Source organism: Salarias fasciatus, unplaced genomic scaffold (genome assembly GCF_902148845.1).
Source record: "Salarias fasciatus unplaced genomic scaffold, fSalaFa1.1, whole genome shotgun sequence".
Taxonomy (NCBI): Eukaryota; Metazoa; Chordata; class Actinopteri; order Blenniiformes; family Blenniidae; genus Salarias; species Salarias fasciatus.
In genome coordinates, this window is record NW_021941396.1 from 134012 (window position 1) to 160000 (window position 25989).

The 25989-nt window shown below is 47.8% G+C and overlaps 1 protein-coding gene across 1 annotated transcript in view; it reads right to left on the minus strand.

The window, feature by feature from the left end:
- Positions 1-1152: 1152 nt before the first annotated feature.
- The window catches only part of vps13c (vacuolar protein sorting 13 homolog C), a 131391-nt gene continuing 106554 nt past the window's right edge, over positions 1153-25989 (minus strand). The window contains exons 63-67 of the mRNA XM_030087701.1: positions 23640-23754; positions 20273-20364; positions 6145-6268; positions 1792-1872; positions 1153-1544 (exon numbers count right to left, since the gene is read on the minus strand). Coding sequence (XP_029943561.1) covers positions 1443-1544; positions 1792-1872; positions 6145-6268; positions 20273-20364; positions 23640-23754 — 514 coding nt within the window. The 3' untranslated portion in view covers positions 1153-1442. The remainder of the gene's footprint in view (positions 1545-1791; positions 1873-6144; positions 6269-20272; positions 20365-23639; positions 23755-25989) is intronic.

Below are 25989 nucleotides of genomic sequence, written 5' to 3' on the forward strand. Positions count from 1 at the left end.
GCGGCTGGTGTAGCTGAGCTTTCTGGGCGGATCCAGGTCTCAGTCAGGGCGAGGACCTGAATGTCTGAGAGCTTCATCAAAGAACTGATGAATTCTTATTAACTGCGGACTGACAGTTCCAGAGACCGAAGGTCACTGAGTGTGGGCTGGACCACTTCCAGGAACAGCAGACAGGTCATGTGGATTGCGTTTGCGGAGGACTACGCGTCTTTTCCGGTTGCAGACAGTGACTGGGATACGTAGGAAACACACTGTGCGTTACACTGTGACAGACAGACCTTGGTGGAAGCCGGTGCCCTCGCCCGGTGGACTCGCAGGTCTTTACCCTCTGTGGTCTTCACACTCTGTGGGCTGACGCTGACGCCCAGGCGCAGTCTGTGCTGTTCAGGACCCGACGGAGTCACAGCTGTTTCCAACTGGACTGATGGCGCCCGGCTAAACTGCCCATCTGATTTCACCTGAGCCACACAATAGAAGGTGTGACCCGCGTCAACGGCCTCTCTATTGAGCAGACAGAAACCGAAACTAGTGCAATGCACCTAACCCCCTCCTACCCCCCACCTAACCACCCCAAACACAACAGCAACACAATAAGCAATTCAAACTTACTAAAACTTTTTCTATGTTTCAGTGCTTGTCATATATACATATATATATATATATATATATGTATATATATATGTGTGTGTGTGTATATATATATATATATATATATATATATATATATATATATATATATATATATATGTGTGTATATATATATATATATATATATATATATATATACACACACACATATACACATACATATATATACACATATCGCACAATTGTATTTCTTAAATTCTTATATTTATATATTTACTTATATTTCGTGTTAAATTTTTCAGATTCATGTACAGTTAGCTCTTCCTGCCTTTAGCTCCACGATCTGCACTAGTTCTTATTTACTTCATTGCTGTGTTCTGTGAGTCTCGGGGACCGGGACATGTCTCCATGGTGAGACCAATAAAGTATTCTGTTCTATTCCAGGACCCGGTCCAGAGTGTTAGAACCAGGTCTAGGGTGTTAGAACCAGTTTGCAGTCACGTCTAGTGCTTATGCGTTGTAGATCAGGTCTATCAGGGGAAGAAACATGGCAGGGCACAGGGATCCGGTCCAAAGTCTTTATTAGTATTTTCCTTCATGATGACTCAAAGCCTCTGAGCAAAGCATCTGTCTGACTCTGATTCCAGGATAAAAAGCTCTGTGTCTCCAGCAGGGGGCAGAATAACAAAAACAGGACAAACAAACCCAGAGAGGAGGACCAGAGGAGGACAGAGACACGGCACAGAGGACACCAAACAAACCAAACCACAATAAAATAGAATTTTCTTCGGGAGGACATTCACTTTGTTCTTCAGCAAACAGACTCATGTCCAGTTGTTTGACTCCCGTCGAGGTCAAAGGTCACCACTCAGTTTCAGGAAGCGCTGCGACTTCTGACGCACCATCCGTCGCTGCTGCTGCGCCACCTGCGCTTCAAAGATGGCCGCCTGCAGCTTCTGTGGGTCACCATAGCAACCGGGTGAGACGGGACGGACAGACAGAAGGACAGACAGACAGACAGACTGACAGAAGGACAGGGACAGACAGAAGGACAGACAAAGGGACAGATAGACAGATAGACAGAAGGACAGATAGACAGAGAGATGGACAGACAGACAGACAGAGACAGAGACAGACAGATGCACAGATGGACAGAGACAGACAGACGGACAGATGTAAAGAAGGACAGGCAGCAGAACAGACCTGGGCGGTGCTGGCGTCTCGGAGCTGGACGGTCCTCACTGGCTCCTGTCCTTTCTTGGGAAGCATCAGTTTGTGCTGCTCCTGCAGAGCAAAACAAGAGACGCATGATTGGTCCCCCGTCCCGCATGTCCGTCCCACTCATGTCTCCCCTTTCAGACAGACATGGCATCTCAACACACAGAAGACAGAACCCTGAGGGTTCTGGCACTGAAGGGTGGCGGTTCCTGACGGGACGAGACAACAGTCCAACCTTCCTCCACGGTGGAATGGACATGAAACACTCAGTGTAAAGCATAGGAAGAAGGTGGGAAGGACAACCATCGGAGCGTCCATGTTTAGGACGACGACGTAACGCAGCAGGGAGGACGGGTCTGTCCCAGAAAACGCTCCCAAATGATGATACCAACAAATCATGAGGAGATTGGTAGAAAGGACAGTGGTAGAGATTCAGAGAACATGTTGTCAAGAGATACAGACTGATGTCTGTTCCATGGTTGGAATTTACAGTTCTTTCCTGCACCTCAAGGAGGCGCCACACCGCCCTACAGCAGTTCTTTCCTGCACCTCAAGGAGGCGCCACACTGCCGTACAGCAGTTCTTTCCTGCACCTCAAGGAGGCGCCACACTGCCATACAGCAGTTCTTTCCTGCACCTCAAGGAGGCGCCACACTGCCCTACAGCAGTTCTTTCCTGCACCTCAAGGAGGCGCCACACCGCCCTACAGCAGTTCTTTCCTGCACCTCAAGGAGGCGCCACACCGCCGTACAGCAGTTCTTTCCTGCACCTCAAGGAGGCGCCACACCGCCCTACAGCAGTTCTTCATTCAGCAAGGACTCTGATCTCTTCAGGCGCCTCCGTCCTTCTATGGTCTGCTGGACTCTGAGTGTCCAAACTGTGACCGAGACTTTGCTGGTCCATGTCCCACGTCCGTCCTCTCACCGGTCCACGTCCGTCCTCACCGGCCCACGTCCGTCCTCTCACCGGTCCACATTAGTCCTCTGCCGGCCCTCTCGCATTTCCTCTCGCAGGTTCACATCCATCCTCTCACCGGTCCTCTCACCGGTCCACATCCGTCCTCTAGCCTCACTCCTGTAAAGCAGGTCCGGTCTGGACTTGGCTGGAGAACTGGCTGTAGAACTGGTCCGGTCTGGACTTGGCTGTAGAACCGGTCCGGTCCGGACTTGGCTGTAGAGCCGGTCCAGTCTGGACTTGGCTCTCACACTGGTGCTTCAACACATGGCTGTCCTTTGTTCCATTTGTCCTGAAACTGGTGTCCCTCAGAACCCACTTGTCTTTTTTTTCATAGTCACCATGGGCTCCACCTGCAGTCACACGGTCTCATGTTGGACAACGTAGAACCATGTTGGACCACGTAGGACCACATAGGACCACCTGACCCCCCTGGCCTGGATGTTTGTCTCTGTCATCTTGATCACAGGAAATGAGGCTGGTTTTCTGGTTTTCAGTCTCTTCCCTCCAAGGGGAGAATCATCTGTTGTTCCGTTGGTGACTGCATGGCGGTTGGAAGAAAAGGTTCCGAAGACGGACGAAGCTCACGTGACATCCCCCATAGCGTTCTGACACCGCGTCACGTGGACAGACAGGGATTGGACCTGCTCCACCAACTGAGCCTCAGTTTGCCACATTTATTTTTTATTTAAGCAGAAGAAGTTGCTGGTTCAATGCTCTGCTTTAATCCGTGTGCTTCTGGAAAGTCTTAGCTTCAGGTTTCAGTCGAAGGAGCTCTGGTTTCATTCAGGCTCACATCGTTCAGGTGATCATGTTCAGGTGACCACATTCAAGGGATCACATTCAGGGGATCATGTTTAGGGGATCACATTCAGGGGATCAAGTTTAGGGGATCACATTCAGTGGATCATGTTTAGGGGATCATGTTCAGGGGATCACGTTCAGGGGGTCAAGTTTAGGGGATCACATTCAGGTGATGATGTTTAGAGGATCATGTTCAGGGGATTACATTTAGTAAATCACGTTCAGGGGATCATGTTTAGGGGATCATGTTTAGGGGATCACATTCAGGGTATCATGTTTAGGGAATCACGTTCAAGGGATCGTGTTTAGGAGATCACATTCAGTGGATCATGTTTAGGGGATGACGTTCAGGGAATCACATTTCGGGGATCATGTTTAGGGGATCACGTTGAGGGGATCATGTTTAGGGGATCACATTGAGGGGATGACGTTCAGGGGATCATGTTTAGGGGATCACATTCAGTGGATCATGTTTAGGGGATCACATTCAGGGGGTCATGTTTAGGGGATGACTATCAGGGAATCACATTTCGGGGATCACGTTCAGGGATCATGTTTAGGGGATCACATTCAGGGGATCATGTTTAGGGGATCACATTGAGGGGGTCATGTTTAGGGGATGACTTTCAGGGAATCACATTTCGGAGATCACGTTCAGGGATCATGTTTAGGGGATCACATTCAGTGGATCATGTTTAGGGGATCACATTCAGGGGGTCATGTTTAGGGGATGACTTTCAGGGAATCACATTTCGGGGATCACGTTCAGGGATCATGTTTAGGGGATCACATTCAGGGGATCATGTTTAGGGGATCACATTCAGGGGAACATGTTTAGGGGATCACATTGAGGGGATCACGTTCAGGGGATCATGTTTAGGGGATCACATTCAGGGGATCATGTTTAGGGAATCACGTTCAAGGGATCATGTTTAGGGGATCACATTCAGTGGATCATGTTTAGGGGATGATGTTCAGGGAATCACATTTCGGGGATCATGTTCAGGGATCATGTTTAGGGGATCACGTTCAGGGGATCATGTTTAGGGGATCACATTGAGGGGATCACGTTCAGGGGATCATGTTTAAGGGATCACATTCAGTGGATCATGTTTAGGGGATCACATTCAGGGGGTCATGTTTAGGGGATGACTCTCAGGGAATCACATTTCGGAGATCAGGTGCAGGGATCATGTTTAGGGGATCACATTCAGGGGATCATGTTTATCGGATCACATTGAGGGGATCACGTTCAGGGGATCATGTTTAGGGGATCACATTCAGAGGATCTTGTTTAGGGGATCACATTCAGGTGATGATGTTTAGAGGATCACGTTCAGGGGATCATGTTTAGGGGATCACATTCAGTGGATCATGTTTAGGGGATCATGTTTATGGGATCACATTCAGTGGATCATGTTTAGGGGATCACATTCAGGGGGTCATGTTTAGGGGATGACTTTCAGGGAATCACATTTCGGGGATCACGTTCAGGGATCATGTTTCGGGGATCACATTCAGGGGATCATGTTTAGGGGATCACATTGAGGGGATCACGTTCAGGGGATCATGTTTAGGGGATCACATTCAGAGGATCTTGTTTAGGGGATCACATTCAGGTGACGATGTTTAGAGGATCATGTTCAAGGGATTACATTTAGTAAATCACGTTCAGGGGATCATGTTTAGGGGATCATGTTTAGGGGATCACATTTAGGGGATAATGTTCAGAGGATCATGTTTAGGGGATCATGTTCAGGGGATTATGCTTGGGGATCATGTATAGGAGATCACATTCAGGGGATCATGTTTAGGCGATCACATTTAGGGGATCATGTTCAAGGGATCACGTTCAGGGGATCTTCATGGGGGAGTGAGAGTCTGTTGCATAAAACCCAGATCAGGGACTAAGCCGGGATATCTTGATCGTCCTGGATGGACTAATCCAGGATCAGGTCTTCTCTGATGGTGAGGCTCTGTGTGCTCATGTCTTTTCAAATGTGACCTTTTCTAGTCTGCTGCAAACCAACCTGTCCTTCAAGGGACAAATAGTGAGGTAGGGTGAGGTGGGGCGGGGTGAGACAGGGTGAGGCAAGCTGAGGAGGGTGAGGTGAGGCAGGGTGAGACAGGGTGAGGCAGGCTGAGGAGGGTGAGGTGAGGCGGGGTGAGACAGGGTGAGGCGGGGTAAGGCAGGCTGAGGAGGGTGAGGTGAGGCGGGGTGAGACAGGGTGAGGCGGGGTAAGGCAGGCTGAGGAGGGTGAGGTGAGGCGGGGTGAGGCGGGGTAAGGCAGGCTGAGGAGGGTGAGGTGAGGCAGGGTGAGGTGAGGCGGGGTGAGACAGGGTGAGGCAGGCTGAGGAGGGTGAGGTTAAGTGAGCTGAGGCAGGGTGAGGTGAGGCGGGGTGAGACAGGGTGAGGCGGGGTGAGGCAGGCTCAGGCGGGGTGAGGTTAAGTGAGCTGAGGCAGGGTGAGGTGAGGCGGGGTGAGACAGGGTGAGGCGGGGTGAGGCAGGCTCAGGCGGGGTGAGGTTAAGTGAGCTGAGGCAGGGTGAGGCGGGGTGTGGTGAGGCAAGGTGAGGTTACCTTGCAGTAGATATTCAGCACGGATCCAGTCACTGATGGCGGATGATAAAAGTTCTCGAACAAACATTCCCACTCTTTGTTGAAATGCCCCACAAAGTCGATCTCCTTGACACACAACACCCTCCTGCAACACAAACAACACAACCATGACTGTTCAACGAACACTCTTGGACAGCGTCAACAACAGCGAGAAAGTGAAAGAAAATTAAGTGAACAAAAAAAGTGGAGAGAGGGACGAGAGCAAAGATACGACGGTCTTTAACCAATATGGACAGTCCAGAAGACATGACAGAGGACATCCTATGGACCTCTGGGGGGGACATAGCTGGTAGTGAACTGCAATGTGAAGCTGAGGATCCAGGTGTCAACTTACACCAGAGCATCAGGAGAGACCTGATCCAGATAGTCATCAGTCTAACAGTCCACAAGACAACAATGGGACGGAGCCCACAGGTAGAACATGAAGGTTTAAAGAGCAGCCTGATCATGACCTCTGACCTCTGAGAAGACCAGAAGCAGGCCAGAGAGGCCATCAGGGCTCAGACAACCGGCGGCCATCCTAGAGCCCAGATCCCAGCCCCCCAGCCCCCTCTCACACATCCTGAACTTGGTCCAAGGGGGGACGAATGCCCTCTGTTGACCAGGCGTCCACACGGCATGAGCGGCGCGACGTCAGTGATGGTCTGGTATGGTCTGGTTTTATTTATACAGGGACAGTGTACAAAATAACATGAACCACAAAGGAGAGATGCTTTGTACCAGGTTACAGCAAAAATGCTAATTTCCACCCGTAGTCCCGGGGCAGGCTGATGTTACAAGCTGTATAAACTGATTCTAAATGTAGATGGAACATGATGACCATGTCTTACAAAACTGGTATCCTAAGATCGTTTCATAACATTTAATTTGAGAGACATTTACCTTAAAAAACACATCGTCACCCATTTCTACACACAAGCTCTTTCACTCACTCATCACACCACAGTTTAAAAGTGGCTACAAACCTGATTTTTTATTAGCCATTCTTTTGTTAAACGTGCAAATGTTTTTAAATTGGTCCACGCAAGAATCTCAGTTGGTAGTGAGTTCCACCGTTTCATTGAAGTTCTGGAGAAGGCTGATCGAGCCAACGCAGTTTCACACTTAGGAACGCTGCGTTCTCCTCTGGTTGTAGATCGAGTTGTTCGGTTCATTTTTTCAGAACACAGGGCCACAAATGTTCTCAGTGGAGGTGCTGCGAGACCTTTAATTATTTTGAGAAGAAGGCATACATTTGAGTAGAATATTTGATTTTCAAAGTTCAAATTTTGATATTTAGTTAGAATAGAACAATGATGGTAACGCCTGGGTTTTCTATCGTGGCTCTTAAGCGCATATTTATACACTGATTCAAGAGGTCTCAGAGCAGTACCACAACCCTGTGACCAACTCGATATACAATAAAGAAAACGCGAAATGATCATGGAGTTCAGAATCAGAATCAGAATCAGAATCAGAATAGTCTTTATTGTCATCGCAACAAGTTACCGAAGTTACAAGTGCAACGAAATTGCATGGGTTTTTAAGACGCCCAGGCAGCCAATTACGGCGCTCCGTCTTGAAAAGGAAACAGAGTTAAAGAAACTCAGACAGAAATTAGGGGGGGGGGGGGGGCTGGTGGTGGTGGTAAAAAAAGACACATCAATTCAGATCACGGTTCCGAAGGGAGTCGTGATTAGAAGTGAGAGACCAAAAGAAGCCAACCTGCGCACATACATAGCAAAAAAACACGAGACAAGTTGCTATCAGACTAACGGATCAGCGGTCGCAGCTATATCAGCGCAACACGTCATCACCACTAGTCGTCAGCAGAAAAGTGTGGTGGAGACGTTGAAAATGGGGGAGGGAGTGTGTGTGGCATGTATGTGGCATTTCAGTTCATCAGTCCGTGTACGTGTGTGTGTGGTTTGGCCCGCCTCCCCTTTGCGCTCCAACTCAGATGGTCGCTGCCGGGACGGCCTTGAATGAAGCAGTCCAAAGTGAAGTTGGGTTGCAGCTGAGAGTGAGAGAGGGAAAATAGACAAAGCAATCAGTCTTGTCTTGAATCTTCAGGGAGATTTGTTTAGTCTTCCAGGGGCGCCAGACACAATCAGAAGTTCTCTTGTTTTGGTGTGGAAGGAGCCGTTTGACCTTCCTCTGCTCGGTTTCTCCACATTTCAGACAGAAGCTGGCTTAACCCTCTCGGTGCTGGTGACATCCAACTTGCGTCTCAATCGTCCATAACCCAAAATGTCCACCTTTCGAAAGAGTTCGCACAAACGGTCAGTCTCAGCTTTTGCCCGTTGATTTGAAAAGACCGTCCTCCCTTGGACGTCTTTTGTGGTGGCGGTCTTCTTAATACTCCAGAGGATCAGGTCGCAGCACCGGCCAATCAGCAGCAGGCCGATCATCATAAATCCGAAAATGTAATCATCCACAATGACCTCGACAGACAGGGGTGCCAGGCATGTGACCCCCCCTCCACTTCTCCCGGGCGTCCATCACATACCCAGCATGCCGAGTCCCGTCCGGACAGGCAGGATCCCCCGCTCCTGTGCTCTTTGTTGAAAGACTCGTATCAATTGCGTAGAGAGACCAGCTGATCAATTCCATGGTTGATATTTGGTTTGTTCGAAAAACCAAGTCAAGTGATTCCTCCAGTCAAACAGACGAGACAGAGAGCAGCAGCAGAGACGATAGGGAGGGAGAAGCAAAGTAGGGAGCGATAGAAAAAGCGTCCGCCTCCTCCGAGAGCCAGCAAACAACGATTTTAGGTAGAGACGGGAAGCGTCAGTGGTCAAAGATCCCCATATGTACCTAAAATTTCACAAATTTAGAGTATTTCAAAGTTTCATTATATGTTTTTTAAAAGTTAGAGTTTGGTCCAAGGTCACACCCAAATAGGTAAATTCATCTACATGTTTGATTTTTTTACCATCAATAAAAATATCTAAGTGTGAATATTTAAGTATTTAACATTGTTTGTAAAATACATAACGACTGTTTGGACACAGCCAGTCAGACACCCCCTGCATCTGCTCTGTTACCTGGGTTGCCACATTCATTTCATTTTTGCCATGGACAAACACTACAGTGTCATCTGCGTACATGATGACATTTGCAGTGCAGACAGAGGGGAGATCATTGGTATAGAGGCTAAAAAGCAAGGGCCCCAAGATGGAGCCCTGCGGTACTCCCGGTGTGTAGTTTTTAAGTGAAGAAGAGGTGTTTTTAATCCTTACACTGTGTTGTTTGTCACTGAGGTACGACTTGATCCAGTTTATAGTTTGATTGGAGAGCTGGAAGCTGGTCAGCTTGTGCAGGAGTGTGTCATGGCTGACCGTGTCCAAAGCCTTGCGGAGGTCGAGGAATACCGCCCCCACCACTCCTCCTTTATCGAGGCTCGATTTAATTTCCTCGATAAAGTAGCAACAGGCAGCTTCTGTAGAGCATCCACCTCTGAAACCAAACTGTATCGGTCTGTTAAGGTGTTCAGTCAGCTGCTGTGCTTGAACTTTTTCATAGGTTTTTGAGATTGTGGGGAGGATAGTAATGGGGCAGTAACTGCTAACCTCCTGTTTGTCACCTGATTTATGAACAGGTGTGATTATGCCAGTTTTCAGTATATCAGGGAATGTACTGTCACATATTGATTGATTATTTTTGTAAGAGGTGGGCATAAGATTTCTTTATGCATTTTTAAAAATGAGCTATCCATCCCACAGACATCTTTTGCCTTACTGTAGTTTAGTTTATTAATAACTCTATACATTTGTTCTTCATCTATGGGCTTCAGATCAAATAAACCAGGTTCGTCAAATCAGGGTGGCTCTACAGGGGGCAATACTCGAAATGACTAAGTTTTTGGACTGAATTAATAAAATATTCATTAAAATGTGTTGCCACAACAGCACTATCCTTTTGGATTTCACCATTTACTTTTAACTGAATATCACGATTCTGACATTTTCCAAGACGTTTGTCAATATTCGTCCATAGTAATCTGCTATTTCCTTTGGCTTCCTTAATTAAATTAAGAAAGAAACTGGCCTTGGTCTTTCTAAATTTTGCCGTCACATTATTTCTTAACATATTAAAAACTAAGCGGTCAGTTGATAATCCAGTTTTGAGGGATTTTTTTAAGGCGGCATCTCTTCTTTTCATTAGATTCCAGAGTTCCCCATTAAACCATGGTAGACTCCGTGTTTGAGTTCGTTTTCTGGTTTTTTTGTAAGAGACTTTGTAGAGTTGTTGTCAAGTCACTGCATACTTGTTCACAAGATTTATTTCTAATTATGTTATTCCAGTTTGTTTGATTGATGTCTTTTTCTAAAAGAGGGAGGGCTTTGTGAGGTATAAAGGATATATTAGAATTGTCCTTTTCTTGATGTTTAAATCTATTTTTATTTATTTTTCTTGCTACAGGTATCAGGTTATGGTCGGCAATTCCAGTAATTAGGTTATATGTTTTTGTTATTCTTTCAATCTTATTTACAAAGATTAAGTCGATTAATGTTTGGGAAGTTTTAGTTATTCTTGTAGATTTATTTATGATTTGCGTCATTTGATGTGTTTTCATTATATCCTCCATTTTCCTTTTTCGTCTGTTTTACACCAGCTTATATTGAAATCCCCCATTAGTAAAATTTCTTTGCCTTCAAACCTTTAAGTATATCAAACAATTTAGGATAAAGCTCACTGAGGGTTTTAGGAGGACGGTATAGAGCAAGAATTACAAAGGACATTTCCTGAGAAAGTGTAATTGTGGCCCCCTGCAGTTAATCTACGATCAAAAATGACTCGTGGGACGTCAGAATATGGAAACAAAACGTGGATTTATATAAGAAAAAATGGAGGTGGTACAATTACAGAAATATCCTTCTTAATAGCACTTCATAACAGCTCGGCATCACAGCAACAAAATCTCTCCCGCTATTTTTCTCTGAACTAACTTCCTGGTTTTTACGCAAAGCCTCATGGGAAATGAAGTTCACTTAAAGTGACATGCTATAGGCAACATAAGACAAATACATTTCAATTCAACTAGACGGATCAACATCAATTAACTGCATCATGGATTCCATTCCAACTGTTTTTAACTCTGTTTTTTAACTGTAAATAATCGTGAAATTAATACAGCTTTGAATCAATCATGTAAATGAAATTACATCACAAATACTAAATTAATGTGATTCAAAGTTACAACATCCTCCCCCCCAATGAACAACTGGTTCATTAAATCTCAAGACAGTGCAGTAGCTGAATAGGTCTTCTCAGCAAACCCCCTGAGGGAGTGCGAACCATGCCCGACCGCACAAGTCCATCCCGGCCCCTAAGCAGTTCTGTGATGATTCCCAGTTTCCAGGTCTGTCTGGGGGTCTTGTCTTCTCCAAGGAGTACGACGTCACCCACCTTTATTGAGGTGGGTGTCGGTGTGGCACAGTGATGAGCTGACTTCAAATCCAGCAGGTAATCCTTACGCCAGGTATTCCAGAAGCGAGCTGAGAGTCTCTGCCTGTATTTCCATCTTCAAGTGATTGCTTCCTTATTGGCAGTTGGGAGCTGCATGTCAGCAGGGAAGGGCTTTGGTGGCAGAGAGGTCAGCCATTTTCCCACCAAGAAGTGGGCTGGAGTCAGAGGCTGTGGTTCATCCACTTCATTGTGTACAAATGTCAGAGGCCTTGAGTTTATGATAGCTTCCACTTCTGTCAGTATCATGCACATCATAATAAAGTATCTATCTATCTATCTATCTCTTCGAAGCTGAGTGAAGCTCTCCCAAGTACCCTTTTCAGGCACGTCTTTACTGATCGGACAAGTCTTTCCCAGAAGCCGCCCCACCAAGCCGCTCTCTCTGCGATGAACTTCCAGGTGATGCATCTCTCCGAGAAGAACTCTAACAGCTGGGGTTCTTTGATAGCCTTCCACAGCTCTTTGAGGTCTTGATCAGCTCTCTTGAATGTTTTCGCATTGTCTGAGAAGATGATCTTGCATAATCCTCTTCTGGATATAAATCTTTTCAACGCTAACAGGAATGACTCTGTTGACTGATCTGAGACCAGTTCCAGGTGTACTGCTCTGGTCACAGCACAGGTGAATAGTGCTATGTAGGACTTCTTCACAGAATCATCTGCCTTCACGTAAAGTGGCCCAGCGAAATCAACACCTGTGACTTCAAACGGTGGGGATTCAGTTATTCTGTCTTTGGGCAAGGGCGCAGTGATTTGCTGTCCAGGTTTTGCCTTGAATCTTTTGCAGACAGCAGTCAGCCACTGCGTGCTTGACTTGCTGCCTTGCACGTACGATTCAATATCTCTCTCTCACTTGCACGAGAGTGTCTCGCACTCCCGAGTGCATCACCTTTTCATGACAGCTCTTGATCAACAGTTCTGAGTATCTGTGTTTGTTGGGCATAATCCATGGATGCTGCTCCCTAAACGTGAAGTCGGATTGCTGCAGCCTTCCTCCCACACTGAGCAGCTCATGCTCATCCAAGAACGGTTTGAGTTCTTTGAGCTTGCAGTCATTGGTTAGGCTCTTTCCTGCCTTCAGTTGTTTTATTTCTTGGCTGAATCTCTGGGTTTGTATTGTCTTGATCCAGTGTCTTTCTGCATGGAAGATCTCATCAGCTGTCAGTTCTCCTCTTGTCTTTGTTTTTGCTTGAGCATTGGCTATGAATCTTTTGATCCAAGCTGTCACTCGGAGGACTCTCTTCAGCTTGCTGTATCGTTCCAGGTCTAACACTGGTTCAGTGGGTTCTGTGTTGTTTGCAGCAAGCTTCACAGTAATCTGCTGGTCGGACTTGAGTTCAGCATTCACTTTGTCTGTGATATAGTCACTTCCAGTCTCCTCTGACTGATCGGGAGATGTTAGACCACTGGGCCCGTTCCACCACAGCTGGTTCCGCAGCAGGTTTTCAACACTTTGTCCTCTTGTCGGGAGATCAGCTGGATTGACCTTTCCTGCGATGTGTGACCATGTCTCGGGGTTGGTCAGGGACTGGATCTCGGACACTCTGAAACAAACTGTTTCCACTTCTGAGCTGAGCTGCAGATCCAATGTAGCGTAATCATTGAATCTGTCCACATTCTTATCTGGTTTGGTTCCAGTTTTAGAGTCGTCATCAAGTTGTTGGCAAGTCTCGCTCCAATTACCGCTCCCATGAGCTCCAGGCGTGGCAGTGTCATTTTCTTGAGGGGGCTCACCCTGGATTTCGATGCTACGAGACTCATGGTGGGTTCTCTGTCTGGTGATTCACCTTGCAGGTAGGCTGCAGCACTGTAAGCTCTTTCACTTGCATCACAGAACACATGCAGTATCAGAGCATGTTTGTTTTCTGGCTGCATGGCTGCTCGGTACCATCTTGGTATGGTGAGGTGGAGCAGCTGCGGTAGTTCTGAACACCACTGTTGACGTTCTTGGGTCAGATCAGGTGGCAGCTCTTCATCCCAGGAGAGTCCCCTCTCCCACATTTCTTGAAACATGCATTTAATTCTGATTGTGAAAGGCGTTAGGAACCCGAGTGGGTCATAGATGCGTGCAGCTGACTGCAGGACGCTTCTCTTTGTGTTCTTCTTGTCCTTTAGGATGTTCAATAGCGGTCTGAGGTCAAAGGTGAAGTCATCAGTTCCTGGACGCCACACTAGGCCCAACACCTTTAGAACTGTTCCGTGTGTCTCGGGCCCCGGTTGGTGGTCTGTTGCACTCTCCTCCCATTTCTTCTCCAGCTCATGAGAATTAGTCTTCCACTTGCAGAGATCCATGCCTGCAGCTGACAGTATTTGCTTGGCGGTTGTTGTCACACGGAAGGCTTCTTCAACACTTGGCGAACTTGCAATGAAATCATCCACGTACAGCGACTCCATTAATGTCTGTACCACTTGTGGCTGTTCTGTTTCATACCGTCTCAGGTGCTTTCTGATTGTCGCTGCAAGAAGGAATGGGCTGGGGGAGGCTCCGAACACGACTCTGGTCATCTGGTCATCCTCAGCACACACATCTCTCCGTCCTCTTCTCCATTCGGTGGGCCTGTGAGCCACAGGAACCTCACTGCATCTCTGTCCTTCTCCATGACGGAGATCTGGAAGAAAGCCGTTTTTATGTCGGCCATGAAGGCTATTTCATGTTTCCTGAATCTGACGAGGACACTGAGGAGATCAGGATTCAAGTTTGGTCCTGTGAGCAGACAGTCATTGAGGGAGAGGCATCCATCTTCATGGGATGACGCATCAAACACCACTCGCAGTTTTGTGGTCACTTTGTCTTCTCTGAGCACTGCGTGGTGAGGTAAGTAGTATTTCACAGCGTCTGCACTTGCGTTGTCCTTTGGAACATCCTCTGCAATGTTCTGCTTTAAATAATCCTCCACTACTTCACTGTATCTGCTGTACAATGTCACATCTTTCTGTAGTTTTTTCTTCAGATTTTCAAATCGTTTTTTAGCAACCCTGTAGTTGTCTCGGAGCTCTGCTCTTTCTGGTTTCCAGGGCAACGCTACACTGTATCGTCCATCTTTGAAGGTGGTTGTTCTCTCGAACATCTGCAGAGCTTCTTCTTCAGCTGGATTCTGTGTTTTCTCACCCTTGATTCCCAGAGACTCAATTTCCCAGAATGCACGTAGTTGTTTGGAGACAAGTGTCTCCTCTTCGAGTGAAATGAACATGCAGGTTGATTCAGCGACGCTCGACATGGACACTGGTCCCTGCACCGACCATCCAAAGGTGCTCTCCAAGGCAACTAATGTTTCTGTGAGTCTCTCCACTCTTCCTGAGACTGTTTGCCAGTAGTCGTCAGCTCCTATCAGGACAGAGAGCTCGGGATCATTGTCGTTGTCTGGGAAGTCGGCTAGTTTTAATCCTCTTTTCTTGAACTCACGTTGAATCTGGTCACCAGGAATCTTCATCACAGCTGTGCACACCTGTGGTGTTTCTATGGCCTCAATCTCAATTCTTTGCTGGCTGTCCCAGACCTTCTCCAAAATTACTCTCACTGTGTTGCGTCGTGACACTGCAGGGACAGAGGAGCCAAACGTGTGAAGAGTGAGGGTCTCCTGTCTTATTATCGGTAAGTTCAGGCTCTTCACAAGGGTTTCATGAATGAAACTTCTCTGACTCCCTCCATCAAGCAAGCAGCGAGCTATTTTTCTGCCTGATGGGCCAGCCACCCATGCCTTGGCAGTCTGCAGTCGTACAGTGTTCTGTCCATCTGGTTTCATCTTCACTGACTGAGGAATGACTGAGGAAACAACAGCATCTTCTGTTACAGTGGGGGGCTGCACCTCATCTTTCTCACCGGTGCACACAGCAATATGATGCCTCCTTCCACATTTTTCACATGACACATCCTTTACCTTGCATGTCTTTGCAATGTGTTTCTGCCCCAGACATACAAAACATCTTCCCATTTTCTTGATTTTCTCTTTACGCTCAGGAATGCTGTGATTTGGGCAATTTTCAGATTTGTGCTCCATGCTGTCACAGAATAAACAATTGCGCATCTTCTGGCTGGCGGTGTGCAGTGCAGCAGCAGACTGCATGCTGGGTCTGTTCAATCTTGTGCCACTGGACAATGTAGACTGCTTCCATGGCTTGCTTTCTGGTTTCTGTTCTTTCTGAGTGTAGGACGTTGTCATTTGCAGGCCTCTTCTCTGCTTTGGACTTCTTTCTGTAAGAATTTAATTATCTCATCCACTTTCCATTCGTCATCACTTCCCTCCTGACGGCTATATTCAAGAGCTACGTCATCTGGCATCATCTTCATTAAAATTGGGCATAGCAGGCTTCCGTAGGTGTCTGACACTACGCCCAGTGACTCCAAGCTCCTTACTTGAATTTCACATTCATCATATAGCTGTCTTAATGCATGCACATCGGAGGACTTCTTGACGGGATTTAGATTCAGCAGCTGTGACATGTGAGCACTGATCACCAGATCTTTCCTTCCAAATCTGTTTTGCAGCAGAGAGATCGCACTGTCGTAATTAGCATCAGTTAGCATCAGTCCTGCTACTGCCTTTGCAGCTGGCCCAGTGAGATACGTCTTCAGGTAAGTGAACTTCTCACGTTTGCATAGTGCATCATTCATATGAATAGCAGTCTCATACTGATTCCAAAACTCCTGCCATCTGCTCACATCTCCGCTGTATTTGTCAATAATCAGCTTCGGTAGCTTCACGGACTGTGGATGTGTTAACGAGCTCGCGTCACTCGGCCGCTGATGCGTTGCTGCTGGGCTCTGGCTGTGCTCTTCCTTGCTCCGTGTCGTGCGCTGTGCGCGGCTCTTAAACGAGACGACACGCTGCTTGTAGTCCTCCGTTGTTTCGATCTCGTGCTCCGAGTCATCCAACGCCGTAAGCTGTTCAATCTCATGGTCCAGATCACGGAGACTGTTCTCCTTCGCGTTCAACATTTCCAATAAAGTGCTCAAATTATCCACATCCGGATCGGGCTTGGTCATTTCGCCGTCAATCTGGTTCAAAAGACGTGTAGTTGTACTTCTGATTGTGCCCCGCTTTCTTCTCACTCTTTCCATTTCTGTCTTATGTTCCTGTTCAGTCATCCGCGGAGCGGCTGCTCCAGTTCCATGTGAGTCTCCTTGGCTCATCTTAATCCCGGGTTTCGGCACCAAAAAATGTAGTTAATCTACGATCAAAAATGACTCGTGGGACGTCAGAATATGGAAACAAAACGTGGATTTATATAAGAAAAAATGGAGGTGGTACAATTATAGAAATATCCTTCTTCAAAGCACTTCATAACAGCTCGGCATCACAGCAACAAAATCTCTCCCGCTATTTTTCTCTGAACTAACTTCCTGGTTTTTACGCAAAGCCTCATGGGAAATGAAGTTCACTTAAAGTGACATGCTATAGGCAACATAAGACAAATACATTTCAATTCAACTAGACGGATCAACATCAATTAACTGCATCATGGATTCCATTCCAACTGTTTTCAACTCTGTTTTTTAACTGTAAATAATCGTGAAATTAATACAGCTTTGAATCAATCATGTAAATGAAATTACATCACAAATACTAAATTAATGTGATTCAAAGTTACAACACCCCCACACACTCTAATTTATGATTAGAAAGGTCTAGCTCTTTACTCTGGATAGTTTCCTTGACGTATATTAAAACACCTCCCCGCTCTTTTCCACTTACTCTGTCCGTTCTATAAATGTTGTAGCCTGGAATCATGAATCCTGACAGAGGACTAGCAGGACGCAGCCAAGTTTCGCTTACACATGAATAGTCCAGATTACCGTCTGTTAATAAGTGTTCAATTGTTCAAACTTTGAGACGATACCTTGGACATTTACATGTCCTCCAAAGACACCCTTCGGTTTTCTAGCAAAATTCCACAACACGTTTGCGTGATTCACCGTTTGGAAGAGTTTTATCCGTTGTTGTTTAGAAGCCACGAGGGCTCGGTGCGCTCCATAGTTTGAAGCGAAGGCAGTCTGTATCCATGTTAAACAGTTTTTAGCGGCGTTGTCCGTGTAAACCACGGGTGCATTGGATGTAATGTTTACCTGGAGGCCTTTTTGCTGATGTTGTAGCGCAGAGGGTTCGGGGTTTGGCTGCACGTCTCCACAGAACAGGAGGACGATGCAGAGCAGGACTTCGCCGTGCCGTCCAGACACGTCCCGTGTCAGCCCAACACGTGGGTAAATATTATAAACTGCCTCCAGGAATATAGCGGCGTTGCATGTCTCAGGCTCTCCACTCTTGTGCACAGCTCCAGCAGGTGAGGCGGAGCCAGGCTTTCCTGAGTACAAGCCGTGCGGTCTCGAGTAGCTGCAGACCAGCTTCCATGGAGTTGCATGATGATCAGTGCCAGTGTGTACAAGGCTACGGTCAATTTACGTAGTTTATCCAGTGATCCTGTACCGATGATAAGCCATTCTGGCCAAAACCAGAGTTCAAAATGATTATCAGGCAGTTTCCTTGGTGTTTTAGGAAAAGGCAACGCAGCACCTGCCAAGCTGCAACACCTTGCTTCCGCCATCTTGCTTGGGTCACATGTAAGCAAAAAATACCCCAACAAAATGAACAACAGACATGTAGTGATTGACAGACAGAGCAGCAGGACAGAGGGACGTCTCCATGCTGGGAACTACTGACATGACTGACTTCCACTCAGTCTGCTGCACAGAGCCGAACTCCCACCTCGAGCCTGAGCAAGAACCTCACAGGCTGGTATGGCAAATTCAGTGAGAAACCCACAGATAGAACCTGTGGAGAACACATCCCCACCAGGAGAACCCCCTGCTGTGGAGAACACATCCCCACCAGGAGAACCTCCTGCTGTGGAGAACACATCCCCACCAGGAGAACCCCCTGCTGTGGAGAACACATCCCCACCAGGAGAACCCCCTGCTGTGGAGAACACATCCCCACCAGGAGAACCCCCTGCTGTGGAGAACACATCCCCACCAGGAGAACCCCCTGCTGTGGAGAACACATCCCCACCAGGAGAACCCCCTGCTGTGGAGAACACATCCCCACCAGGAGAACCCCCTGCTGTGGAGAACACATCCCCACCAGGAGAACCCCTGCTGTGGAGAACACATCCCCACCAGGAGAACCCCCTGCTGTGGAGAACACATCCCCACCAGGAGAACCCCCTGCTGTGGAGAACACATCCCCACCAGGAGAACCCCCTGCTGTGGAGAACACATCCCCACCAGGAGAACCCCCTGTTTCTCAACTAAACAAACTGAGAAACCAAACAGGGCCATGGTGACACTTCCATACATCAGAGGGATCACAGAGAGAATACAACGGGCCATGAATAAGCACAACTTCAGCACCCCAGTAAAACCACACATAAAACTACGGCAGTTACTAGTACATCCCAAGGACAAAATAGAGCCACAACACAAATGCAATATTATTTACGAAATACCTTGTTTGTCGTGCAACAAATCCTACGTCAGGGAGACTGGCAGAGCCTTCAACATCAGGACCAAAGAACATCGCACTGAATGCGAAAAACAAACATCTAAAGCGTGCACACGCTCCTCCAAACGACAGGCAGAGCAGGAACAGCTGAAGTCTGCCGTCTCCGATCACTATCGAGGGAAAACCGCCTCATGGACTGGGACCATGCCCAGATCATCGGCACGGAAAGCAACAAGTACCACCGCTGGACCAGGGAGGCCATCGAGATCCAGAAACGCCCCCCAGACTGTGAACCGGGCAGAGGGGGCTATCAACTTTCTCACACCTGGGACACAGTGCTGAAGAAGTCGGACTGCAGATGGCGCTGTCGTACTACTGCACCCAGTAGGAAGCTGGCGCCAAAACCTGTATAAATCAGCCGACCAGACAACATCACGTGACACTTCTGAGGAAGGCTGCAGCTTGGCAGCCGAAACATGTCAAGGTAGGAAAAATAACCTCTGACCTGTGTATATGAATACAAACCATAATATAAAGTTTAATCAGGACACTTCTGTTTCAGAAAAAAGGCTGAAAGCTCAATTGCTTTGAAGAGTATTCAGGTTGTTCATTGTGTTGTTCAAAGTCAAGTGAGCACCGCCCCTCTCAGCCCCACCCCTCTCAGCCCCTCCCCCTTCCAGCCCCACCCCTCTCAGCCCCTCCCCCTTCCAGCCCCACCCCTCCCAGCTCCGCCCCTTCCAGCCCCGCCCCTCTCAGCCCTGCCCCTTCCATCCAAACCCCTTCCAGCCCCGCCCCCTTCCAGCCCCACCCCTCCCAGCTCCGCCCCTTCCAGCCCCGCCCCCTTCCTTCACTGAACTGCAAGAACCAAAGTCTGAACCAGGTGGAACAGATGTTTTCCTGCTGCTGCTCCAGCCTGGAACTCCGTCCCACGGCCCATCATTGTTCTGACGTCTGCACATTCAGCCCTCTCTTAAAACCAGACTTGTTTTAACCTTTATCTACTTTAAACCTGTTTATTTGGTTTTTCAACTTGCTGTGATATCTGTTTGAACTCTGATATCTGTGACATCTGTTTGAAGTTTGATATCCGTTTGAACTTGTGTGTTCTGAGGTGAAAAAGCATGACACATCACTGTTCTTGACATTATTCTGATTGTTTATATTCTGAAGAATCAGAGCACCGAGGACTTGCGAGGGTTCTACCTGTTGGTGATGATGATGGTGGTCTTCCTGTGTCCAGGATGAGGACAGTGGTCTCGGAACGCCTCGCCCTCCAGCTGTTTGATCTGGGAACGCTGGAAATGCACAATTCAACATTTTGCTTACAGCTGCATGCCTGTGCACACTGACACAGGGAAGGGTTCAGGTAAACACAAACACCCACACAAGCAGAACGTCAAGGTGTTCATACTTCCCTGAGGGTTTTTTGCATGTTTATTGTATGACGGTGGCGGCTCCCGACAGACCCAGCAGGTTGGATTACAGATGTTTAATAAACAGTTTGGTCAGAGGACACACAACAGTTACACACAGCAGGAACACAGCTCTACAAAAATAAAGCTCCACTCATCACAGCAGAATACTTTCCCCGTGTGGCGAAGCACGACTGAGAACAGGGAGAACATGCAGAACAGCCTGGACTATGGTTCTACTGCAGAGTCTTCCATACAGGACTCTCCACCATGCTGCTATATCACCAGTAACACAGCGTCAACACGCCTGGTTATCAGTAACACATCTGGTTATCAGTAACATGTCTGGTTATCAGTAACACGTCTGGTTATCAGTAACATGTCTGGTTATCAGTAACACACGTCTGGTTATCAGTAACACACGTCTGGTTATCAGTAACACATCTGGTTATCAGTAACATGTCTGGTTATCAGTAACACGTCTGGTTATCAGTAACACACGCCTGGTGATGAGTAACACATCTGGTTATCAGTAACATGTCTGGTTATCAGTAACACATCTGGTTATCAGTAACATGTCTGGTTATCAGTAACATGTCTGGTTATCAGTAACACACGCCTGGTGATGAGTAACACATCTGGTTATCAGTAACATGTCTGGTTATCAGTAACACATCTGGTTATCAGTAACATGTCTGGTTATCAGTAACATGTCTGGTTATCAGTAACACACGCCTGGTGATGAGTAACACATCTGGTTATCAGTAACATGTCTGGTTATCAGTCACACACGCCTGGTTATCTGTAACATGTCTGGTTTTCAGTAACACGCCTGGTGATGAGTAACACACGTCTGGTGATCAGTAACACATCTGGTTATCAGTAACATGTCTGGTTATCAGTCACACACGTCTGGTTATCAGTCACACACGTCTGGTTATCAGTCACACACTTCTGGTTATCAGTAACATGTCTGGTTATCAGTGACACACGTCTGGTTATCAGTAACACACGTCTGGTTATCAGTAACACACGTCTGGTTATCAGTCACACACGTCTGGTTATCAGTAACACACGTCTGGTTATCAGTCACACACGTCTGGTTATCAGTAACATGTCTGGTTATCAGTCACACACGTCTGGTTATCAGTCACACACGTCTGGTTATCAGTAACACACGTCTGGTTATCAGTAACATGTCTGGTTATCAGTCACACACGTCTGGTTATCAGTAACACACGTCTGGTTATCAGTAACACACGTCTGGTGATCAGTAACACGTCTGGTTATCAGTAACACGTCTGGTTATCAGTAACACGTCTGGTTATCAGTCACGAACGCCTGGTTATCAGTAACATGTCTGGTTATCAGTCACACACGTCTGGTTATCAGTAACACACGTCTGGTTATCAGTAACATGTCTGGTTATCAGTAACACACGTCTGGTGATCAGTAACATGTCTGGTTATCAGTCACACACGTCTGGTTATCAGTAACACACGTCTGGTTATCAGTAACACACGTCTGGTGATCAGTAACACGTCTGGTTATCAGTAACACGTCTGGTTATCAGTAACACGTCTGGTTATCAGTCACGAACGCCTGGTTATCAGTAACATGTCTGGTTATCAGTCACACACGTCTGGTTATCAGTAACACACGTCTGGTTATCAGTAACATGTCTGGTTATCAGTAACACACGTCTGGTGATCAGTAACACGTCTGGTTATCAGTCACACACGTCTGGTTATCAGTAACACACGTCTGGTTATCAGTCACACACGTCTGGTTATCAGTAACATGTCTGGTTATCAGTCACACATGTCTGGTTATCAGTCACACACGTCTGGTTATCAGTAACACACGTCTGGTTATCAGTAACATGTCTGGTTATCAGTAACACACGTCTGGTTATCAGTAAGACGTCTGGTTATCAGTCACACACGTCTGGTTATCAGTAACATGTCTGGTTATCAGTAACACACGTCTGGTTATCAGTAACACGTCTGGTTATCAGTCACACACGTCTGGTTATCAGTAACATGTCTGGTTATCAGTAACACACGTCTGGTTATCAGTCACACACGTCTGGTTATCAGTAACACACGTCTGGTTATCAGTCACACACGTCTGGTTATCAGTAACACACGTCTGGTTATCAGTCACACACGTCTGGTTATCAGTAACACACGTCTGGTTATCAGTCACACACGTCTGGTTATCAGTCACACACGTCTGGTTATCAGTAACACACGTCTGGTTATCAGTCACACACGTCTGGTTATCAGTAACACACGTCTGGTTATCAGTCACACACGTCTGGTTATCAGTAACACACGTCTGGTTATCAGTAACATGTCTGGTTATCAGTCACACACGTCTGGTTATCAGTCACACACGTCTGGTTATCAGTAACACACGTCTGGTTATCAGTAACACGTCTGGTTATCAGTCACACACGTCTGGTTATCAGTAACACGTCTGGTTATCAGTCACACACGTCTGGTTATCAGTAACACACGTCTGGTTATCAGTCACACACGTCTGGTTATCAGTAACACACGTCTGGTTATCAGTAACACGTCTGGTTATCAGTCACACACGTCTGGTTATCAGTCACACACGTCTGGTTATCAGTCACACACGTCTGGTTATCAGTAACATGTCTGGTTATCAGTCACACACGTCTGGTTATCAGTCACACACGTCTGGTTATCAGTCACACACGTCTGGTTATCAGTAACATGTCTGGTTATCAGTCACACACGTCTGGTTATCAGTCACACACGTCTGGTTATCAGTAACATGTCTGGTTATCAGTAACATGTCTGGTTATCAGTCACACACGTCTGGTTATCAGTCACACACGTCTGGTTATCAGTAACATGTCTGGTTATCAGTAACATGTCTGGTTATCAGTCACACACGTCTGGTTATCAGTAACACCGACACATCACAGCAGGGGGGCTTCAGGCCTTTCAGCTTTCAGTTTATATTTTTGACAGTTTGATCAAATCAGTCCATCAAACCAGCATCAGTCCTCCTCAGGCTGCATGTGGACGAAGGAGAGGAAACATGTTCAACACTGATCTGGAACCGGGACCCAGTGGACCCAGTGGAGGTCCGACAGCCAGCTGCTCTTAACAAAAGAGTCCCACCTGAAAAAGGTCGAAGCCCTGGGACTCCGTCAGGTCGTAGGGGCGGATGATGCCGTCCTCCCTGATCAGACGGACTGGACGGAGCCGGGTCACTTCCTCTGTGGACTCCGCCGCCCTGGCCGTGGAGAGACACACAATCTGAGTTACACTGGTGCGGTCCACCAGGGGAGGCGGCCCTGGTCCTCCGGGGCGTCCGTCCTGGACGTCCCAGGTCTCTCCCAGACCTCATTAGACGTCTACGTCAGAGCGAGGTGTGCAGAAGCAGGGAGAGAGAGAGAGAGAGAGCTGAGACATGTGGGACGGAGGACCTGGAGGCCCAGAGCCGCCTCCGCCTGAAACACACTGATCCACAATGTCAGTGTGGTGCTGTAGTGTGGTGGCACGGTGTTGTGGTACAGTGTGGTGCTACGGTGTGAAATGGTAAATGGTAAATGGACTACACTTGTATAGCCCAAAGCGCTTCACACTGCAATGTCACATTCACCCGTTCTCTCCATACCGGGTGGTGGTAAGCTACGGCTGTAGCCACAGCTGCCCTGGGGGGGGCAGACTGACGGAAGCGAGGCTGCCAATCAGCAGTGTGGTGGTACAGTGTGGTGGTACGGTGTGGTGGTACAGTGTGGTGGTACAGTGTGGTGGTACGGTGTGGTGGTACGGTGTGGTGGTACGGTGTGGTGGTACAGTGTGGTGGTACGGTGTGGTGGTACGGTGTGGTGGTACAGTGTGGTGGTACAGTGTGGTGGTACAGTGTGGTGGTACGGTGTGATGGTACGGTGTGGTGGTACAGTGTGGTGGTACGGTGTGGTGGTACGGTGTGGTGGTACGGTGTGGTGGTACGGTGTGGTGGTACAGTGTGGTGGTACAGTGTGGTGGTACAGTGTGGTGGTACGGTGTGATGGTACGGTGTGGTGGTACAGTGTGGTGGTACGGTGTGGTGGTACGGTGTGGTGGTACGGTGTGGTGGTACAGTGTGGTGGTACAGTGTGGTGGTACGGTGTGGTGGTACAGTGTGGTGGTACAGTGTGGTGGTACAGTGTGGTGGTACAGTGTGGTGGTACGGTGTGATGGTACGGTGTGGTGGTACAGTGTGGTGGTACAGTGTGGTGGTACAGTGTGGTGGTATGGTGTGGTGGTACAGTGTGGTGGTACAGTGTGGTGGTACAGTGTGGTGGTATGGTGTGGTGGTACAGTGTGGTGGTACAGTGTGGTGGTACAGTGTGGTGGTACAGTGTGGTGGTATGGTGTGGTGGTACAGTGTGGTGGTACAGTGTGGTGGTATGGTGTGGTGGTACAGTGTGGTGGTACAGTGTGGTGGTACGGTGTGGTGGTACAGTGTGGTGGTACAGTGTGGTGGTACGGTGTGATGGTACGGTGTGGTGGTACAGTGTGGTGGTACAGTGTGGTGGTACAGTGTGGTGGTATGGTGTGGTGGTACAGTGTGGTGGTACAGTGTGGTGGTATGGTGTGGTGGTACAGTGTGGTGGTACAGTGTGGTGGTATGGTGTGGTGGTACAGTGTGGTGGTACAGTGTGGTGGTATGGTGTGGTGGTACAGTGTGGTGGTACAGTGTGGTGGTACGGTGTGGTGGTACGGTGTGGTGGTACAGTGTGGTGGTATGGTGTGGTGGTACAGTGTGGTGGTACGGTGTGGTGGTACGGTGTGGTGGTACGGTGTTGTGTTGCGGTGTTGTGTTGCGGTGCAGTATTTACTGTAGTGTTGTGTTGCGGTGCATAGTGTTGTTGCAGTACAGTGTAGTGTTGTGTTACAGTGTTGTGTTGTTGTGTTGTATGGCAGTGGCGCTCAGGCTGACTGAGTGGGACTGAGCCGAGCGGCTGACGCTGCCCAGGCTCTGAGTGACCTCTCACCTTTGGTGACCTCTACAGAGACGCATGAAACAGTAACGTTCAGGTTATTACAGACCGACTCAGAGTCATGTGACAGGCGGATCCTCCAATCACAAGAGGAGAGAGTCATGTGACAGGCGGATCCTCCAATCACAAGAGGAGAGAGTCATGTGACAGGCGGATCCTCCAATCACAAGAGGAGAGAGTCATGTGACAGGGGGATCCTCCAATCACAAGAGGAGAGAGTCATGTGACAGGCGGATCCTCCAATCACAAGAGGAGAGAGTCATGTGACAGGGGGATCCTCCAATCACAAGAGGAGAGGTGATGGAGTTCCAGGAGGGGGTCTGAACCATTGTCAGTTTAAGGCACAATTCCAAACATGTTGCTAAATTCATTCAGAGCTGGTCCAGCTCTGGACCACAGCTGGACCACAGCTGGACCACAGCTGGAGCAGAGCTGGACCACAGCTGGAGCAGAGCTGGACCACAGCTGGACCACAGCTG